The sequence below is a fragment of the Rhincodon typus genome, chromosome 35 (assembly GCF_021869965.1).
Source record: "Rhincodon typus isolate 14 chromosome 35, sRhiTyp1.1, whole genome shotgun sequence".
NCBI classification, from domain to species: Eukaryota; Metazoa; Chordata; class Chondrichthyes; order Orectolobiformes; family Rhincodontidae; genus Rhincodon; species Rhincodon typus.
This window is the reverse complement of record NC_063366.1, coordinates 8057924-8079220: the sequence shown is the minus strand read 5'-3', so window position 1 is coordinate 8079220 and position 21297 is coordinate 8057924. Positions and strand designations below refer to the sequence as shown.

General features: G+C 42.6%; 1 protein-coding gene across 1 annotated transcript in view; it reads left to right on the top strand.

Moving 5' to 3' along the window:
* Positions 1 to 21297, top strand: part of LOC109925352 (collagen alpha-1(XI) chain-like) — a 67746-nt gene that overhangs the window by 24998 nt on the left and 21451 nt on the right. The window contains exon 4 of the mRNA XM_048616491.1: positions 18607 to 18769. Within this exon, the coding sequence (XP_048472448.1) occupies positions 18607 to 18769 (163 nt within the window). The remainder of the gene's footprint in view (positions 1 to 18606; positions 18770 to 21297) is intronic.

The following is a 21297-nucleotide window of genomic DNA, read 5'->3' as shown; positions in this document are numbered from 1 at the left end:
CAGTTTGTGTATTGTTCTGTATGGATGCTTCTGGTTTGTGTATTGTTCATTGTGTTTGGGTCCTGTCTATCTATTGTTCTGTCTGATTCCAGTCTATGTATTTTTTTCTCTGTGTAACTGGTTCCTGTCTGTGCATTTGCTGTATCTGGTACTAGTCTGTGTATTGCTCTGTGTGTCCGCTTCTAGTCTTTTAGTTATTTTGAGTCTGGTTTTAGCTAGTGTACTATTTAGTCCATCTGTTTACAGTTTGAGTATTTTTCTTTGTATGTCTGATTACCATCTGTATACTGCTATGAGTGACTGGTTCCAGTCTGTGTATTGTTCCCTGGATCTTGTTCCAAATTGCATGTTGTTTGTATCTGTTTTTGCAGTGTATTGTTCTGTGTGTCTGGGTCCAGTCTGATTATTGTGCTGTGTGTCTGATTCCATTCCATGTACTGTTCTATTTTTCTGTCTGCAGTCTATGGATTGTTCTGTCTGGTTCCAGATTGTGTATTTTTCTCTGTGACTCAATCTAGTCCATGTGTTGTTCTATATATCTGGTCCCAGCCTGTGTATTGGTCTGTGTTTCACATTTCAATCTGCATGTTGTCTGTTTGCTTTTTTCAGTCTCTGTGCTGTTCTGTATGTCTGGTTGCAGTCTGTGTATTATCTGTATGTAATTTTTCTGCCTGCGTACTACTCTTTCTGTATGATTCCAGTCATTATATATTATTCTGTGTGTCTGATTCCAGTCTATGTGTTGCTCTATGTGTCTGTTTTCAGTCTGTGTACTTCTCTGTGTGTCTGATTCCCACCTGTGTATTGCTCTGCATGTCTACTTCCAGTCTGTGTATTGTTCTCTCTGTCTGGTTCCAGGCCGTGTATTGTTCTGTCGGATTCCAGTCTGCATATTGTTAGCTGTGCCTCAGTCTAATATGTATATTTTATTGTGTGTTTGGTTCCAGTCTATGTACAATTCTGCCTGTGAAGTTGGAGTCTGTGACAACACAGTGTGGAGCTGGAGGAACATAGCAGGCCAGGCAGCATCAGAGGAGCAGGAAAGTTGACCTTTCTTCAGAAGGGTCCCAAACTGAAATGTCAACATTCCTGCTCCTCTTATGCTGCCTGGCCTGCTGTGTTCCTCCAGCTCCACACTTTGTTATTCTCTGACTCCAACATCTGCAGTTCTTACTATCTCCAAGTTGAACTCTGTGTATTGTTCTATGTATCTTATTCAAATCAGTGTTATCTTCTATATCTCTGCTTCCAGACTGTTTATTATTCTGTCTGATTCCATGCACATACTGTTCTGTATTTCTGGCTGCAGTCTGTTTGGTTCAGATTGTATATTGTTCTCTGTGTCTGTTTCTAGTCTGTATATTGTTCTGGATATCTGATCCCAGCCTCTGTATTGGTCTGTGTGTCTAGTTTCAGTCTGCATATCTTTTTCAGCTTATGTAGTGTTTTGAGTGTCTTGTTCCTGCCTGTTTATTGTTCTGGCTGAGCAGTTCCTGCCTGTGTATTGTGCTGTGTTATTTGTGTCCATGCATCATTCTGTCTGGTTCCAGTGTATGTAATGATCCATTTGTCTGGTCCCTGTTTGTGCATTCCTCAGTTTGGTTCTGGTTTGTGATTACTCTGAGTGTCTGAATAAGTCAGTGTATTGTTCTATGTATCTTGTCTCCATCTGCATACCATCTAAATGTATTTTTGCAGTCTTTGTATTGTTTGCTGTACCTACTTCCAGTCTTGGTATTTTCTCTGTATGTCTGGTTCCTGTCAGTGTATTGCTCTATCTGGTTCCAGTCTTTGTATTGATCTGTGTGACTTTCTCTGTTCTATATATTTTTTATTCATTCATGTGACAGGGGCATCTCTGGCTGAGTCGGCATTTATTGTCTGTCCCTAGTTGCCCCTTGAGAAGGTGTTGGTGGGCTGCCTTCTTGAACCGCTGCAATCCATGTGCTATAGGTAAACCCACAATGCCAATTTAGGGATGGATTTCCTTTGTATCTGATTTAAGCTTGTATATTGTGCTTTGTGTTTGGTTCCAGTCTGTGTACTGTTCTGTGTGATTCCAGTCTGTGCCTTGTTCTGCATTGCTATAGTCTGTGTATTTCACTATGTGACTGGTTATAGTCTGAGTATTGTTCTGTGTGTCTGGTTCCTGTGTGTGTAACGCTTTGTGTATCTGGTTTCAGTCTGTGTATTGTTCTGTGTGATTCCACTCTATGCCTTGTTCTGTACTGTTATAGTCTATATATTTCACAGTGTATCTGGTTCCAGTCTGTGTGTTGTTCTGTGTGCCTGGTTCCTGTGTCTGTAATGGTTTCAGTCTGTGTATTTTTCTGTGTGACTGATCCTAGACTAAATATTGTTTTGTGTATCTCATTCCAGTCTGTATATTGATCAGTGTATGTCTGTGTATTGCCTGTGTATTGTTCTATATAATTCCAGTCTGTGTATTTTTCTGTGTGTCTGCTTCCACTCAATGTATTGTTCTGTCTGGTTCCAAGATGTGTATTTTTCTGTGTCTTGTTCGAGTCTGCATATTGTTCTGTGTATCTGGTTCCAGTCTATGCATTGGTTGACTTCTGTCTATTTCCAATCTGTGTGTTGCTTTGGCTGTCTGAATCCAGAATGATTATTGTTCTGTCTGTCTGGTTGCAGTCAATATATTGTTCTGTGTGATTGCTTCCAGTCTGTACCTTGATCTGTGTTTCTGTTTCCAGTCTCTGTATTGCTCTACATGTCTGGCAGTCTGTGAATTGTTCTGTGTGTCTGGTTCTGCTCTGTGTTTTGCTCCTGCGACTAGCTACACTCTATGTATTGTTCTATCCGGTTTTAGTTTGTGTGTTGTTCTGTCTGTCTAGTACCAGTCCATGGATTGTTCTGTGCATCTGGTTCCAGTCTGTGTATTGCTCTGTCTGCCTGCTCCAGAATGCATATTGTTTTCTGTGTCAGTTTAAGTCCATGCATTGCTCTGTGTGTTTGGGTCAAGTCTATATATTGCTCTGTGTGCCTTTTTCCAGTCTACGTTTTGTGCCATCTGGCTCTTGTCTGTGACAACAAGGTGCAGAGCTGGATGAACACAGCAAGCCAAGCAGCATCATAGGAACAGGAAGGCTGATGTTTCAGGCCTAGACTCTTCATCAGAAAAGGGGGAGGGGAAGGGGGTTCTGAAATAAATAGGGAGAGAGGGGGAGGCGGATAGAAGATGGATAGAGGAGAAGATAGGTGGAGAGGAAACAGACAGGTCGAAGAGGCGGGGATGGAGCCAGTAAAGGTGAGTGTAGGTGGGGAGTTAGGGAGGGGATAGGTCAGTCCATGGAGGACGGACAGGTCAAGAGGGCAGGATGAGGTCAGTAGGTAGGAGATGGGGGTGGGGCTTGAGGTGGGAGGTGGGGATAGGTGGGAGGAGGAACAGGTTAGGGAGGCGGGGACGAGCTGGGATGGTTTTGGGATGCGATAGGGGGAGGGGAGATTTTGAAGCTTGTGAAACTACATCGGGGAAACCAAGCGGAGGCTCGGGGACCGCTTTGCAGAACACCTACGCTGGGTTCTCAATAAACAACTGCACCTCCCAGTCGCGAACCATTTCAACTCCCCCTCCCATTCCTCAGATGACATGTCCATCCTGGGCCTCCTGCAGTGCCACAACGATGCCACCCGAAGGTTGCAGAAACAGCAACTCATATTCTGCTTGGGAACCCTGCAGCCCAATGGTATCAATGTGGATTTCACAAGCTTCAAAACCTCCCCTCCCACTACCGCATCCCAAAACCAGCCCAGCTCGTCCCCGCCTCCCTAACCTGTTCTTCCTCCCACCTATCCCCACCTCCCACCTCAACCCCCACCCCCATCTCCTACCTACTAGCCTCATCCTGCCCCCTTGACCTGTCCGTCCTCCCTGGACTGACCTATCCCCTCCCTAACTCCTCACCTACACTCACCTTTACTGGCTCCATCCCCGCCTCTTCGACCTGTCTGTTTCCTCTCCACCTATCTTCTCCTCTATCCATTTTCTATCTGCCTTCCCCTCTCTCCCTATTTATTTCAGAACTCCCTTCCCCTCCCCCTTTTCTGATGAAGGGTCTAGGCCCGAAACGTCAGCCTTCCTGCTCCTATGATGCTGCTTGGCCTGCTGTGTTCATCCAGCTCTACACCTTGTTGTCTCAGATTCTCCAGCATCTGCAGTTCCTACCATCTCTGGCTCTTGTCTGTGTATTGTTCTGTCTGATTCTTGTCTCATATTTTCATGTTTAGTTTTAACCTTTTTATTGTTCTGTGTGTTTATTTCATGATGTGTGTTGTTCTGTCTTACTTTTTCCCATCTGCTTATTGTCTGTATGTTTTGTTCCAGTCTGTGTGTTGTTCTGCCTGCTTCCAGTTTGTGTATGATTGTGTGTCTGGAACCATCCTGTGTACCTGCTTATTAATCTCTACATGTTACTTTTTCCTGGGCATATATTGTTCTGTCTTGTTACACACTATTATTCTGTCTGTCTGGTTCTGTTCTGTGTATTGTTTTGGGTGTTTGGTTTGAGTCTGTGCATTGTTCTGTCTGGCTCTGGCCTGCGGTTTGATCTGTTTGTCTTGTGCATTACTATGACTGTGCATCATCTTGCGCCTCTGGTTGCACTCTTTGTATTCCTTAGTTTCTGACTAGTTCCAATCTGTGATTTTTTTCCGGTTGCCTGGATCTAGAATTTTTATGGTTCTGTCTGTCTGGTTTCCACTGTGTATATCATTCTGTGTGTTTAGTTTCAGTCTATGTATAGTTCTGTGTATCTGTTTCCAGCCTGTATCTTGTTATGTGTCTGGTTCCAGTCTGTGTATTGATCTGTGTTTGGTGCCAGTCTGTGTATTGTTCTGTGTTTGGTCCCAGTCTGTGTATTGTTCTGTGTTTGGTCCCAGTCTATGTGTTGTTATGTGTGTCTGGTTCTAGTCTGTGGATTGTTCTGATTATTTGGATCAAGTCTGTGTATTGTTTTGACTGTTTGGTTTCAGTCTGTGTGTTGTCCTCTGTGTTTGGTTCCAGTCTATGTTTGCTTTGTGTTTGGTTCCAGTCTGTGTATTGTTCTTTGTGTCTAGCTCTGGTGTGTGTATTTTCTGTCTGCCTGGATCAAATCTGGGTCTTCTTCTATGTGTCTGGTTTCTGTTTGTGTATTGTTCTGTCTGTCTCATTTTAGTTTGTGTCTTGTTCTCTGCTTTGTTCCAGTCTGTGCATTTTTCTATATAGACCCAATCTGTGTATTACTCTATGTGTCTGGTTCCCAACTCTGTGTTGTTTGTCTGTTTGGTCCCTGCCCTGTATTCTTCTGTTTGTCTGGTCCCAGACTGTGTATTGTTCATTGTGTCCGGTTCCAGTCTGTGTTTTGTTATGTGCTTTGTTCCAGTCTATGTATTGCTCTGTGCATCTGGTTCCAGACTGTGTACTGTTCTGTTATGTTCCCAACTGTGTGTTGTTCTCTACAGATCCAGGCTGTGTATTACTCTGAATCTGGTGCCAGTGTTTGTGTTATTTTGTCTATCTGGTTCCTGTGTGTGTATTGTCCTCTTTGTCTGGTCTGTATTGTTCTTTACGTCTGGCTCAATCTATGGATTTTTCTGTGTCTGATCCTAGACTGCACATTATTCTGTGTATCTGGTTCCAGCCTGTGTATTGTTTTGTGTATCTGGTTCCAGTCTATATATTGTCCAGTGTGTTTGGTTCCAGCTGTGTATTCTGTGTTTGATTCCAGTCTGTGTATTGTTCAGTGTGTCTCTTTCCAGACTGTGCATTATTCTGTATAGACCCAGTCCATGTATTGCTCTGTGTCTGGTTCCTGTCTCTGTTTTGTTTTATCTGACTGGTCCTCTTGTCTGTGTATTGTTGTGTTTGTCTGGTCCCAGACTGCATATTTTTCTGTGTGTTGTTCTAGTCTATGTAGTGTCCTGTATGCCTGGTTCCAGACTGCTTCTTGTTCTATCTCTCTGTATCCAGTCCATGTATCTGATTGCTGTCTGTATTTTATTCTGTCTGTCTGATTCCAGGCTGTATATTGTTCTGTTTGGTCCAGTCTATGTAGTGTTCGGTTTATCTGGTACCAGTCTGTGTCTTGCTCTGTGTTTTGGTCCAGTTTGTGTATTGTACTGTGTGTCTGCATCAATCTGTGTATTATTTTGTCTTCTTCCAGATTGTGTGTTGTTCTGTATAGATCCAGTCCGTGTACTACTCAGTATGTCTGGTTCCAATCGCTGTTGTTTCACCAGTCTAGTTCCTGCTTGTGTATTGCTCTGCTTGTCTGGTCTCAGACTGCATTATTCTGTGTGTCAGGTTCTAGTCTGTGCTTTTTTTCTGTCTGGTATCAGTCTGTATATTCTCTTTGTATTTGGTTCAATGCTGTGTATTGTTTTGTGTGTCTCGGTTGAGTCTGTACATTGTTCTGTCTGGTTCCGTTCTGTGGTTTAATCTGTCTGCCTGATCTCAGACTGTATATTGCCTTGTGCCTCTGGTTCCACTTTGTGTATTGGTTGGTTTCTCTCTAGTTTCATTCGGTAATTTGCTCTGGTTGTCTGTATCTAAATTTTTTTTTATTGTTCTGTGTGTTTAGTTCCAGTTTGTGTATTGTTCCACATGTCAGGCTTCAGTCTGTGTGCTGTTATGTGTGTCTAGTTCCAGTCCATGAATTGTTCTGTGAGTCTAGTTCAAGTCTGTATTGTTCTGTGTGTCAGGTTCAGTCTGTGTATTGTTCTGTGTGTCTGGTTCCAGTATATTTATCATTCTATATTGGTTCCAGTCTATGTATTGTTATGTGTATCTGTTTGCAGTCTATGTATTGTTTTCTCTGTCTGTTTCCAGTCTGTGAATTGTTCTGTGTGTCTCATTCCAGTCTGTGCATTATTTTTTATAGACATAGTCTGTTGCTGAATGTGTCTGGTTCCCGTTTCTGTGGCGTTTTGTCTGTCTGGTCCCTGCCTCATGTATTGTTCTGTTTGCCTGGATCAAGTCTGTGCATTGCTCTGTCTATTTGGTTCCAGTCTGTGCATAGTCCCATGTGTCTTGTACCAGTCGGTGCATTGTTTGTGTGTCTAATTCCAGTCTGTGTATTTTTCTGTCTGCCTGGATCAAATCTGTGTATTGTTCTATGCATCTGGTTGCTGTTTGTGTATTGTTCTGTCTGTCTCATTCCAGCCTATGTCTTGTTCTGTGCTTTGTTCCAGTCTGTGTATTGTTCTGTGTGTCTGGTTCCAGTATGTAAATGTTCTATCTTGTTCCCAACTGTGTGTTGTGCTGTACAGATTCAGTCCATGTATTACTTTGTGTCTGGTTCCAGTGTTTATGTTGTTTTATCTGTCTGGTTCAGAGAAGTGTATTATCCTCTTTTTCTGGTCCCAGACTGTGTATTGTTCTGTTATGTATGATTCCAGTCTGTTGTTTGGATTGTGGGTCCCAGACTGCACATTATTCTGTGTGTTTGGTTCCAGCCTGTGTATTGTGCTGTTTCATTCCAGCCTGGCAACTGTTATTTTTGGTCCCAGTTTGTGGTTTGATCTGTCTGCCTTGTCTCAGACTGTGTATCATCTTGTGCCTCTGGCTCTACTCTGTGTATTGGTTAGTTTCTGTCTAATAATTTGTTTTGGTTGTCTGGGTCTAGAATTTTTATTGTTCTGTGTGTCTGGTTTCCAATCTGTATATTGTTCTGTGTGTCTAGTTCTCATCTATGTATTGTTCTGTGTATCTGTTTCCAGTCTGTATCTTGTTATGTGTCTAGTTCCAATCTGTGTATTGTTCAGTGTATCTGTTTCCAGCCTGTGTCTTGTTCTGTCTTGTTCCAACCTGTGGTTTAATCTGTATAAATCCAGTTTGTGTATTATTCTGTGTGTCTGATTGCAGTCTATGTGTTGTTCTGCATGCCTTGTTCCAGTCTGTGGATTGTTCTGTTTGTCTATGAGTGTATTAGTTTGTTCTTATGTTGGGGCATTGTTCTCTGTGTACTTGACTGTCACAGAGCATATAGAGCACAGACCCTTTGGTCCAACCAGTCCATTCAACCATAATCCCAAACTAAACTAATCAAACTGGCCTGCACTTGGCCCATATCCCCCAAAATATTTCTTATTCATGTACTTATCCAAATATCTTTGAAATGTTGTAACTGTACCTGCATCCACCACTTCCACACACGAACCACTCTCTGTCTAAAAAAAAATTGACCCTCATGCCTTTTTTAAAATCTTTCTCCTCTAACATTAAAAATATGCCCCATAGTCTTGAAATCCCCTAACTTAGGGAAAAAACATCTGCCATTCACCTTATCTATACCCCTCATGACTTTATAAACCTCAAGGTCACCCCTCAACTTCCAATGCTCCAGTGAAAAAGTCCCAGCCTGTCCAGTCTCTCCTTTAAAGCAAACGCTCCATTTCTGACAATATCCTGGTAAATCTCTTTGGAACCTGTTCCAGCTTAGTAATACCCTTCCTATAACAGGGAAACCAGAACTAGACATAATACTCCAGAAGAGGCCTCACCAACATCCTCTATAACCTCAACATAATGTCCCAACTCCTATACTGAAAGGACTCAGCAATGAAGGCAAGTGTGCTAAATGCCTATCTATATGTGACGCAAACTTCAAAGAATTATGTACCTGAAGCCCTAGGTCTCTCCATTGTACAACACTACCCAAGGCACTACTTTTAACTGTATAAGTCCTGCCCTTGTTTGTTTTACCAAAATGCAATACCTCACATTTATCTTGCCACTCTTCCCAAGTCCCAATTGATCAAGATGTCTTTGCAATCTTAGATAACCTTCTTCACTGTCCACTATACCAAGAATTTTTGGTGTCATCTGCAAACTTACTAACAATGCCTTCCATATTCTCATCTAAATCATTTATATAAATGATTAAAAAATATGGGCCCAGCACTGATCCCTGTGAAACACTGCTGGTCACAGACCTCTGGTCCAACCAGCAAGCCTCCACCATCACTCTCTGTCTCCTGCCATTAAGTCAATTTTGTATCCATTTGACAAGCTCACCCTGAATTCCATGTGAACTAACTTTACTAATTAGTTTTCCATGCAGAACCTTATCAAAGGCTTTACTAAAGTCCAAGTAAACAATGTCTACTACTCAGCTCTCATCAATCTTCTTGGTTACTTCCTTAAAAAAAACTCAATCATGTTTGTGGGACATGATTTCCCTCACACAAAAATATATTTTTCCATGTCTATTGATTCTTGTTTGTATGTGTATAAGTCTGTTTGCAATTCTGTGTGTTATATTGTTTGTATTTTTTCCCCTTTGTCAGTATTAATCACTGTTTCTAGGTGGTATTTAATCGAAGTGATAGGAGACTGGTCCACAAACCTGAGAGGAGGGGAAGGGCTGTGTTCTCTCTTTCAGGAACAGTATCAAGCCTTTCCCAGGATCAAGGACCCCGAGAGCAGATATCCTGATGCTCAACATCTGCTAGAAGTCAGGAAGCAAAATCAAGACAATTTGCGTTTTAGCAGCTGCCTTGGCTAATGTTGGTTGAATATCATCAGTAGTGGAATAAGGCTCTTACGTGGTCATTAATTGCTCAGTTAATGCCTTAACCGATGTTGGGTTGGGAAGACTGCCCACAAGCCTTCCCGCATCAATCCCAATTGGGGTGAGAGATGAGAAGGCAGCAGAGATCCCATCCCACACCCTCCAAACTCACCGTGTGGAAGAGCATCATATTTACCAATTATTCTGACTGTTTTTAGCCCTGCTTGGGTATTGGTCTGTTTGCGTGTAACACTCTGGTTCTATGGTCTGGGTATTGTTCTGTTGTGTGAGAACATCTTGTCTGGATGTTGTATGTTTTCCATACTGGCTCCATGTCGATATATCTAACTTTGTGCGTGAGTCTTTTTCTCTGCCTGTGTATTGTTTCATGTCTCTGCTAGTCTGTTGTTATGTCTGTGTATTTGCCCTTTGCATGTCACTCCATGTAGTCCTGTGCGTATGTGCTATTTTGTTTCTATGTCGACATATTGGTCTCTGTCTCCAATTCCATATTTGTATGAGTCTGTATCTGTGTATTACTGTGACTGTGTCAGTCTTTTTCACTGTATTCTGCCTATTTTTCATTCTGCCTGTCATGCAGTTTCTACATTTGTGTATTTCTCTCTGTGTCTGTCAGTCTGTTCTATGTCTGTGTATATTATTCTGTTTGGGTGTTCCTCTCTGCTCCAATTTGTCTGTATACTGTGTGTGCTGTAAGCGTGTTCATCTGTTCATCTTTCTTTGATTTGTTTTTGTGTATGTGACTGTGTAATATGCTTGTGTATTGTTCTTTCAGTAGCTGTGTATTGTTCTATGCATGTATCAGTGTGTTTCTATGTCTGTGAATTATTATTATGTCTATCTTCTCACCTTTCCCTCTATTGTTCTGTGCTACTTGATGTTCCGATTTGGTGTCTGTTCATCTTTGTATAATTTATATGTGTCAGTCTGCCTGTGTATTGATAACTGAGTGGGGCCATCTGTTCCTGTTCAATGTATTGTTTTGTGTTTTCAGTGTGTTTCTACTCTGTGTTTTACCATTTCTGTATCCTTGCCCTGTGAGTGTCTTAGTATATCCCTAATTCTGTGCAGTATTATGTATGTGTGTGTGAGACTGTATGGACAGCACTATTGCTTCACAGTGCCAGAGACCCAGCTTCGATTCTACCCTCAGATGACTGTCTGCATGGAGTTTGCACATTCTCCCCGTGTCTGCATGGGTTTCTTCCCACAGTCCAAAGATATGCAGGCTAGGTGGATTGGCCATGTTAAGTTGCCCATAGTGTCTAGGGATGTGCCGGCTAGGTGGATTAGCCCTGGGAAATGCACAGTTACCGGAATCAGGTGGGTTTGGGTAGGATGCTCTTCAGAGGATCGGTGGGAACTCGATGGGCCAGATGGCCTGCTTGCACACTGTAGGGTTTCTATGATTCTCCGTCTATCTATTCTGTTGTTATGTATACATCTGTTTCTCCATCTGTGTATTGCTGTATTTATGTCTATCATTTCCTATGCCTGTGTATCGTTCTGCATGTGTCAGTCTGTTTCTTTTTATGTGTAATGTGTGTGACTATTTTTGTCTGTGTTTTTCTCTGGATGTGTTTCCACGTGGATGTGTTGTTCTCTGTGTGTGTGTGTCAGACAGTCTATTTCTATGTTAATGTATTGTTATGCATTGTGTCTGTGTGTCAGTCTAGTTGTAGGTTTATGCATTCATCTGTGGCCATATCAGTCTTTTATGTATCTTCCTGTATATCTGACAATCAATTTTTTAAAATCTCAGTGCATTGTTCTGAGTCTGTCAGTCTATCTCATATTGCTGTGATATTTTGTGTGTGTGATTTATTTCTGTCTCTGGGTTTTGTCCTCCACGTGTGTGTTTTTTTTGTTTTGACATTTGTATACAGCTCTGTGCCTGTGTCAGTCTGATTTGATATCTGTCTGTTGTTCTGTGTAATATCAACATTTCCTATGTCTGTTTTGCTCTTTGTGTATGTACGCTCTGTGTATTGCCCAATAGCCGCACTGATTTGGCCCACTTCTGTGTACAGACATTGCTGGCTAGACTAGTGTTGGTTGCCCATTCCTAATAGTCCTTGACTTGAATGGCTTGCTGGACAGTTCAGAGGACAATGAAGTCTGGAGTCACATGTAGGCCAAACTAGGTAAAGACAGTAGAGATCCTTCTCTGAAGGACAATTAGTGGACCAGATAGGTCTTCACAATCAGTGATAGTTGTCATGGTCACAATTATTAATGCCGGGTTTGAATTCCAGATTTTATTAATTTTAAATTACACTGGCTGCTGTGCTGGGATTCAAAGCTATGTTGTCAGAGTGCGGTGTGTGATAGTCCAGTTCAGTTTCTAGTCAGTGGTAATCCCAGGATGTTTGTGGTGGGGGATTCAGTCGTGGTGATGGTTAGATTCTCTGTTGGTGATGGTCATTGATCAGTGGTACAAATATTGCTTGCCACTTGTCAGCCCAAGCCTTGGTGTTGTCCAGATCTTGCTGCACATTGACATTGACTGCCTGAGTGTCTGAGGAGCTGCGAATGGTGCTGAACACTGTGAAGTGATTGGTAAATGACCCCACTTCTGTCCTTATGATGGAGGGAACATCATTGATGAAGTGGTTGAAGGTATTTGCATTTGAGATACTACCCTAAGGAAGTCCTACAGAGAGGTCCTGGAGGTGTTTGTTGTTTTGTATGTTTATGTCTATTATTTGTGTTTTTCTCTGTATGTGTGTGTGCACCAATTACTAGTTCTGTGCATCATATTGTGTGCTTTGCAGTCTCCTCAGTACCTGTACTTTTAAGTGTATAGAACAGTTGATCTCTGTTGGTTGTGTTTGTCTGTGTCTGTGTATCTTTCTCTGTGCATGCATCAGTCTGTTTCTATGTCTGCATATTGTCCATGTATATTTGTCTATTCTTGTGCACCTGTTGCTCATTGTTTCTGTCTGTTTATGTGACTTATGATGTTTCTATTTATTGCTATGTTCTCAGCCTATTCGGTTACTGTGCATGGTCAGTATGTGTCACTCAATTTTTTGTATGTTTATTACACTTTTTGTATAGGTTAGCTTTTCTGTCTGAATATTGTTCTGTGTGACAGTCTGTTTCTGTGACTGCATTTGCGTCTGTTTCTGTGTCTGTTTGTCTAAGTTTGTTCTTATGCCTTTGTACTGTGTGTCGGTGTTACTCTGTTTCTACATTGTTTTGTATTTTGTGTGTGTGTGTGTGTGTTTGAAAGATTCTGATCAGGATCTGTTTTTGTCTTTACATTGTTCTATTGGTTTAAGTGCCCTTATACTGTTCAGCCTGTTTCCTTGCATCTTTTTTTTCTGTGAATTAGTTTCTTACGATGTTTGTATATTTTTCTATGTGTAATTTTGACCTGTTTCAGTGACTGCATATTGTTCTGTGTGTGTGTGTGCGTGTGTGTGTGTATCTATCTGTGTCAGCCTGATTGTGTCTTCGTACTGTCAATGTCTGTTTCTGTTGTTGTGTGTGTGTGTCTCTGTGTGTCACTCTGTTTCTATTTTTATATATTATTCCCTATATACATTGCTGTGCCTGTGATTTTGTGAGTTGTTTTCTATGTTTTCTACCCATTTTCTACTAATTTGTTCAAGTGTCCACAATGCGCTGTGAGTGTGTTTTTCTCTCTGTATTGTAATTTGCAGCCCAAATATTCATTCCCAGGAAATGGGTGAGACCACATCTCAAACAGTGTGTATAGTTTTTGTCTCCTTATTTAAAGAACATGTAAATGGAGTGGACGAGTTTCAGAGGTAGTTTACTAGATTGATAGCTGGAATGAGTAAGTTGTCTCATGAAGAATGTTTGGACAGGCTGGGCATGTTTTCACTGGAGTTTAGAAGAGGGAGGTATGACTTGACTGAATTGTATAAAATCCTCAATAGTCTTGATTAACTGTTGTCTAAAAGATAACTTCTCTTGTGGGTCACTCTAAAAGTAGGGGACACCTTGTTAAATTTAGGCTGCAACGTTTTCAGAAATGAGGAGGCTTTTTATTTTCTCATGGAGATGTGTGACTTTGGAACTCATTTTCTCAGAAAGCAGTGGCAGCAGGGTTATTAAATGTTTTGAAGGGCAAGGAGATAGATTCTGGTTGACGATAGAATCAAAGGAATATCAGTACAGAAACACAACAGCTGTTACCTTACTGAATAGTGCAGCAGGCCTGAGGAACCAAATGGTCCATGCCTGCTCTTATGTCCTAAATACGTATGTTTGAGCAAATCTTATGTCCACCCTGGCTTTCGCTGATCCATGATGTGGAGGTGCCGGTGTTGGACTGGGGTGGACAAGGTAAAAAAAATCACATGACACCTTGTTATAGTTTACTTGAAATCACAAGCTTTTGGAGCGCAGCCCCCTCATCATGTGCAGTCAAAGGAGAGCACTTAGACACAGAGTTTATAGGCAGACAGATGAAGGTGTGAGGGGAGTGAACAAACCTAAAATGGCTGATTGACTGCCTCCTGTTGAATATTTAATCATTCATACATTCCTTCATTCCAGAAATTGCAGAAGCAGGATATGGAGAACTCTGTTAGAAAGGCAACACAAGTTTGAATTGATTAAGATGCAAATTCCAGAATCTGTTTCAAGTCACTGCCCCGAAATAATTAAAGGTTTAATTAGTGTCTGCCTAACTTTCCAAACTTCAAACAGGTAGAGCAATAGGAATATACGAAAGGTGACATCTCAGGTCAAACACTGAATTGTAGGTGTGAGGCCTTGTTCAGAATCTATCTCATTGTTTTAACCCAGAATCAGGCTTGTCTTATTCCGAAAGCAGGAATTTATAAAATGTCACACTGACTGACTGTGAATATAACTTGTGTGTTTCTTGAACAAAATAGAATGTATCTGTAAATAAACAAACATCTTGGGTGAAGTAATTCACCCCATGGGTCTGTGTATATGTGAGAGAGTGAGTGTGTGTGTGAGAGTGCATGTTTGTGTAAGAGAGTGTAATAATTAATCCAAAACAGTACAATTAATGTAGCGAAATCAAACAATTTATCATGGTGTTGCTGTCAAAACAGGACAGTAAGGAAAAGTTTACAGATACAGAACAGTGTGGTAGGGTCACCTACAGTGTGACATGAACACAAGATCTTGGTTGAGGTCGTCTTCATGGGTATGGAACTTGGCTATCAGTCTCTGTTCAGCGATTCTGCATTGTTGTGTATCTCGAAGTCTGCCTTGGAGGACGCTTACCCGAAGACTGGAGGCTGAATGCCCTTGACTGCTGAAGTGTTGCCTGACTGGGAGGGAAGACTCCTGTCTGGTGATTGTTGAGCGGTGTCCATTCATCTGTTGTCGTAGCGACTGCATGATCTGGCCAATACACCTTGCCTTGGGGCATCCTTGCCTGTAGTGTCTGAGATGGACAACATTGGCCAAGTCACATAAGTATCTGCCGTGTACGTGGTGGGTGGTATTCCCACGTGTGATAGTTGTGTCCATGTCGATGATCTGACATGTCTTATAGAGGTTGTCATGGCAGGGTTGTGTGGTGTTGTGCTCAATGTTGTCCTGAAGGCTGGGTAGTTTGCTGCGAACAATGCTCTGTTTAAGGTTTGGTGGTTGTCTGAAGGCATGAAGTGGAGATGTAGAGAAGATCTTGGCAAGATGCTCATTGTCATTGATGATATGTTGAAGGCTGCAAAGAATATAGCATAATTTCTCCACTCTGGGGAAGTACTGGGCGACGAAGGGTACTCTATTGGTCATATCTTGTGTCCGTCTTCTGACAAGGTTATTGCGGTTTCTCACTGTGGCATGTTGGAACTGGCGATCAATGAGTTGAGCATCATATCCTATTCTTATGAGGCGTCCTTCAAAACCTTCAGATGTCCATTGCAGTCCTCCTCATCTGAGCAGATCCTGTTTTAGTGCAGGGCTTGTCTGTAAAGGATGGCTTTTTTAATAGATTTAGGGTGGGAGCTAGAGAAGTGCAGCATCATGAGGTTATCTGTGGCCTTGTGGTAGAGTGAGGTACTGAGGTGTCTGTTCTTGATTGAGATGCCTGTGTCTGCTTCATCCTTGACCACAATGTCTTCACCTTCGACAACCAGTTATTCATCCAGACACACAGAACAGCCATGGGGACCAAATTTGCACCCCAATATGCCAACATTTTCATGCACAAGTTCAAGGAAGACTTCTTTGCTTCACAGGACTCTGACCAATGTTATACACCAGATACATTGATGACATTTTCTTCCTTTGGAGTCATGGCGAGTAACACTGAAACAACTAAATAGCAATAGCAATAATTTTCATCCCAACATCAAATTTACCATGGACTACTCTTCAGAATCAGTCTCATTCTTGGACATATGCATCTCCATCAAGGACGGATGCTTCAGTACCTCAGTCTACCGCAAGCCCATGGATAACCTCATGATGCTGCACTTCTCTAGATTCCACTCTAACATATTTTGGGTGGCACGGTGGCTCAGTGGTTAGCACAGCTGCCTCACAGCACCAGGCACCCGGGTTCGATTCCCCCCTTTGGCCACTGTCTGTGTGGAGTTTGCACATTCTCCTCGTGTCTGCGTGGGTTTCCTCTGGGTGCTCCATTTTCCTCACTCAATCCAAAGATATGCAGGTTAGGTGGATTAGCCATGCTAAATTGCCCACAGTGTCTGGGGATGGGTCTGGGTGAGATGCTCTGAGAGTCGGTGTGGACTTGTTGGGCTGAAGGGCCTGTTTCCATACTGTGGGGATTCTATGATTCTATGATTTAAAAAGCCATCCCATACGGACAAGCCCTGCACATACACAGGATCAGCTCAGATGAGCAAGAATGCAATGGACACCTGAAAGTTTTGAAGGATGCCCTCATAAGAACGGAACACGATGCTCAACTCATCAATTGCCAGTTCCGACATGCTACAGCGAGAAACTGCAACGTCCTCCTCAGAAGACAGACATAGGATACAACGAATAGAATACGCTTCGTCGTCCAATACTTACCCGGAGTGGAGAAACTATGCCGTATTCTTTGCAGCCTTCAACATGTTATCAATGACAATGAGCATCTCACCAAGATCTTCCCCACACCTCCATTTCTTGCTAGCAAACAATCGCCAAACCTTAAATAGACCATTGTTCACAGCAAACTACCCAACCTTCAGGACAACATCGACCACAACACCACACAACCCTGCCATGGCAACCTCTGCAAGACACTTCAGATCACGTGGGAACAGCACCGCCCCCATATACAGCAGATACTCATGTGACTCAGCCAATGTTGTCCATTCTCATACGCTACAATCAAGGATGTCCTGAGGCATGGTATATTGGTGAGACCATGCAGATGCTATGACAACGGATGAATGGATGCTGCACAACAATTGCCAGACAGGAGCGTTCCCTCCCAGTCAGGGAACACTTCAGTGGTCAAGGGTATTCAGCCTCTGATCTTTGGGTAAGCGCCCATCATGGCTGAATTTGAGATACACAATAAAGCAGAATCACCAAGCAAAGTCTGATAGCTAAGTTCCGTACCCATGAAGAAGGCCTCAATCATGATCTTGGGCTCATGTCGTGTTATAGGTGACCCTACCACATTGTTTTGTATCTGTAAAATCTTCCTTACCATTCTGTTTTGACAGCAGCACCTTAATAAATTGTTATGATCTCTCTACCTTAATTAGTTTGTACAGTTTGGATTACTTATTACACTCTCTCACAGAAACACACACACACACTCTGCCACACACGCGCACACAGACACATATAAACCAATGGGGTGAATTATTTCGTCCAAGATGTTTGTTTACTTAAACTCTATTTTGTTCAAGAAACACACAATTTGGAGTCACAGTCAGTCAGTATGGCATTTTATAAATTCCTGCTTTCAGAATAAAACCAGACAGATTCTGAACAAGGTCCCACACCTACAGTTCAGTGCCTGATCTGAGATGTCACCTTTTGTATATTCCTATTGCTCTGCCTGTTTGAGGTTTGGAAAGTTAGGCAGACACTGATGAAACCTTTAATTATCTCGGGGCAGTGACTTGAAACAGATTCTGGAATTTTCATCTTAATCAATTCAAATTTGTGTCGCCTTTCTAACAGAGTTCTCCATATTCTGCTTCAGCAATTTCTAGAATGCAGGAATGTATGAATGATTAAATATTCAACCGGAGGCAGTCAATCAGCCATTTTAGATTTGTTCACTCCACTCACACCAGTTGTAAGATCCTTTCATTTCTGTGCCCTTCATCTCTCTGCCTATAAACTCTGTGTCTGTGTGCTCTCCTCTCACTGCACCTGACAAAGGGGTTGTGCTCCAAAAGCTTGTGATTTCAAATAAACCTGTTGGACTATAACCTGGTCTCATGTGATTTTTGACGTTTTCTGATCTGCTGTGTGCTTCTCACCTCTCCTCAGCCTGTTGGGTATTTTTTCTCTAATTCTGTCTTGTTTACCCACTGTCTCTCTCTCCTTTACCCACCATGTTTCTCACTCCATCTTTCCCCTACCTTTCGTGTTTCTCACTCCCTCTCTCCCTTACCCACCATTTGTCTTGTTCCCCCCCAACCTTTCCAACTGTGCTTCTCTCTCCCTATCTCCATTACGCACCGTGTCTCTCATCCCAGCTTTCCTTTACTGACTGTGTCTCTCATTCCCGTTCTCCTTTACCCACAGTGTCTCATCTCTTTTCTCCCTAATCCAGTGTCTCCACTCTTCTCTCTCCCTATCCCATAGTGTCACACTCTCCTCTATCTCTTACCTTACCCGTTCTCTCCCCTACCCACAAGGTCTGTTGCTTTGTCCCTCCCTTACCTACCGTATCTCTCACTCCATCTCTCCCTTACCCACCGTGTCTCTCACTCCATCTCTCTCTTACCAACTGTGTCTATCGCTTCCTGTCTCCATTACCCACCATGTTGCTCATCGCCTCTTTCCCTCACCCACTGTGTTTCTCATTTCCTTTCTCCCTTAGTCATAGTGTCTCACCCTTCTCTCTCCCTAACCCACCATGTCTCTTACTCCCTCTCTCCCTTACCCACTTCATATAATTTCTCTTTCTCCCCTTCAGGTGGCATCGAGTTGCCATCAGTGTGCAGAAGAAGAAGATCACTATGATTTTTGACTGCAAGAAAACTGTGACCAAACTTCTGCCCCGCAGTAACAAGCCCATCATTGACACCAAGGGAATTGTGGTGTTTGGAACCAGGATTTTAGATGAAGAAGTGTTTGAGGTAAAATGCTTTCTTTCTATTGTATATTTTATACACTAAGCCTTTTCCAAGTAGAATACAGCTGTATACTGGTATGAGGTTTGAGTGCTAAAATCACAAAGTCACTTTATACTTAACAAAATTTAGCAGGGGGAGGCGATGGCCTAGAGGTATTATCACTGGACTGTTAATCCAGAGACCCAGGTAATGTTCTGGGAACCTGGGTTGGAAACCAACCATGGCAGATGATGGAATATGTATTCAATAATGAAAAAATCTTGAATGATGTCAATGAATCCATCGTCAATTGTCAGGAAAAACCCTGTTTGGTTCACTAATGTCATTTAGGCACTCTTAACTCCAATAAATTCTGGCCTATCCAGCGAAATCCTCATCATAATAGTATAATAGTGAATGGGCAATTAAATGAGATACAAAGGTCCAACAAACACTCCCAGAGGAGAGTACAAAATGGGGTTAGATACAGAGTAAAGCTTACTCTATGCTGTTCCCCTCAATCCCAAAACAGGTACTGCATGGAGTTAGATAAAATAATGCTCCCTCCACTCTTCTAAACTGATAGTAAAGCTTCCTCTACCATCATAAACTGAAAGTAATGCTGCCTCTACATTGTCTCATCAAATAATCCCAAGGCAGGTACAGCATGGGGTTAGATACAGCATAATGCTGCCTGTAATCTATTAAATTCAGAGTAAAACTCCATCTACTCTTCTAAACTGAAAGTAATGCTCCCTTTACTCTTTTCAATGGAAAGTAAAGCTCTCTCTATACCATCCCTGTCGAGCACACTCACTGCAGGTACACCAAATGGTCAAATACAGAGTAAAGCTGCGCCTTAGTCGTGTCAAAGGGTTGCAGGGTGGGTACATTTCTAGTTCAAAAAAATACCCTGTAGTCATCATCATATTGGTTTTTTGTGGAATCATGCTGTGCACACTTGGTTGTGAGCCGTTAGTATCATGCAACAGTTCAGAAGCAATTCTTTTAGGGTTGTGAAATTTACTCGGAAAAGAGCTTCATTCTGACTGAAACTCTGCTGTGTTCAGAGAACACGGAGGCTGTCCTAACAGCTATGGGTTGTCAGGGTCAGACAGACAGGATCCTGCTCCCCCCATGCACCCGCCCCCACCTCCCTCCAGCTGCTTCTTGGCTCTTAGCTCCACCATCATCGCCTTGGCTCTGTCAAGGCTGCTGAACAAATCCGGGATTAAACGGCTAATTAATCCAATTCACGGAAAGAAGGAGTGAAGGAGGTGCTGGGGTGGGAAGGCCCCTGACTGTGTCACAATCCGAAATATACTGAAGGATGTGAGTCTGGAATGCGCTGTCTGGAAATGAGGTGCAGGCAAGTTCAATAGAGGCATTCGAGAGAGGCATAGGATGGTTGAGACAACAAGGTGCAGGGCTGGATGAACACAGCAGGCCAAGCAGCATCATAGGAGCAGAGAGGCTGACGTTTCGGGCCTAGACCCTTCTGGTTATTTGTTTAGAAATAATGTGCAAGGTTGATGGGGATAAAAGCAGCAGATTGGCACTAAGTAATGAGGCTTGCTTGAAGAGGCATGATGGACCAAATAGCCTTCCTCTGTACTGTAACAATTCTGTGATATTCACTGCCTAAAGTAACTGACCTCCGGAGATGCGATGTTTACATTTCCAGACTTCTTGCCTTCCCCAAAGACCTTTTCTCCCTCCCATTCCGACTCATCCACTACGGTGTTCCCTCCCGATTTTTGTGCTTTCTCACCCCCTCCCAACTCCTGCTTTTCCACCTCCCCACTCAGCCCCCCCCATTTCCTCTCCCCCCTCACTTCCTCCCAACTGTCCCTCCCTCCCTTCAGCTCCCCTGCCTGCCCTTACCCTCTCCTACCTCCCCCTTTGCCTCCTCTCTCACTTTCTCCCACCTCCTCTCTCACTCTCTCCCACTTCCCTCACCCCGTCCCACTTCCCTCACCCCGTCCCACTTCCCCCCCAATAATGCTTAATTTATACATATAATAAACAAAACACATGCATTCAATTTGCATATAAATAGAAAAAAATTCAACATTGCAAAAGAGCTAAGTTTGAATCATTGTGATTTTTTGAAACAGAAAATAGGAGCAGGAGTGGGCCATTCAGCTCTTTGAGCCTGCTGCTCCATTCAATATGGGTGATCATCCAATGCAGTACCTTATTTCCCCTTTTTCCCCATATGCTTTGATCCCTTTAACACTGCAAACTATATATATCTCTGTCTTGAAAAAGTGTAATGTTTTGGCCTCAACCGCTTCCTATGGTAGAGATTTCTACAGGCTCACCACTGTCTGGGTGGAAAAATTGCTCCCAAAATCACATTTCATTGAAATTTTGGCAGTGAAGTCATGTCTAAGACGTTTTAAAACAACTTCAGGGGAACTCTGGACAGAGGAGATCTGAAGAACCTATCCCTGTTGTCAGGAGTGTTAAGAACCAAACTCTTTCCCAGCTGCATAATAATCCTGACCTGAGGTGTAGTGGCAGTCCATCTCTGAACTACCTCTGAACCT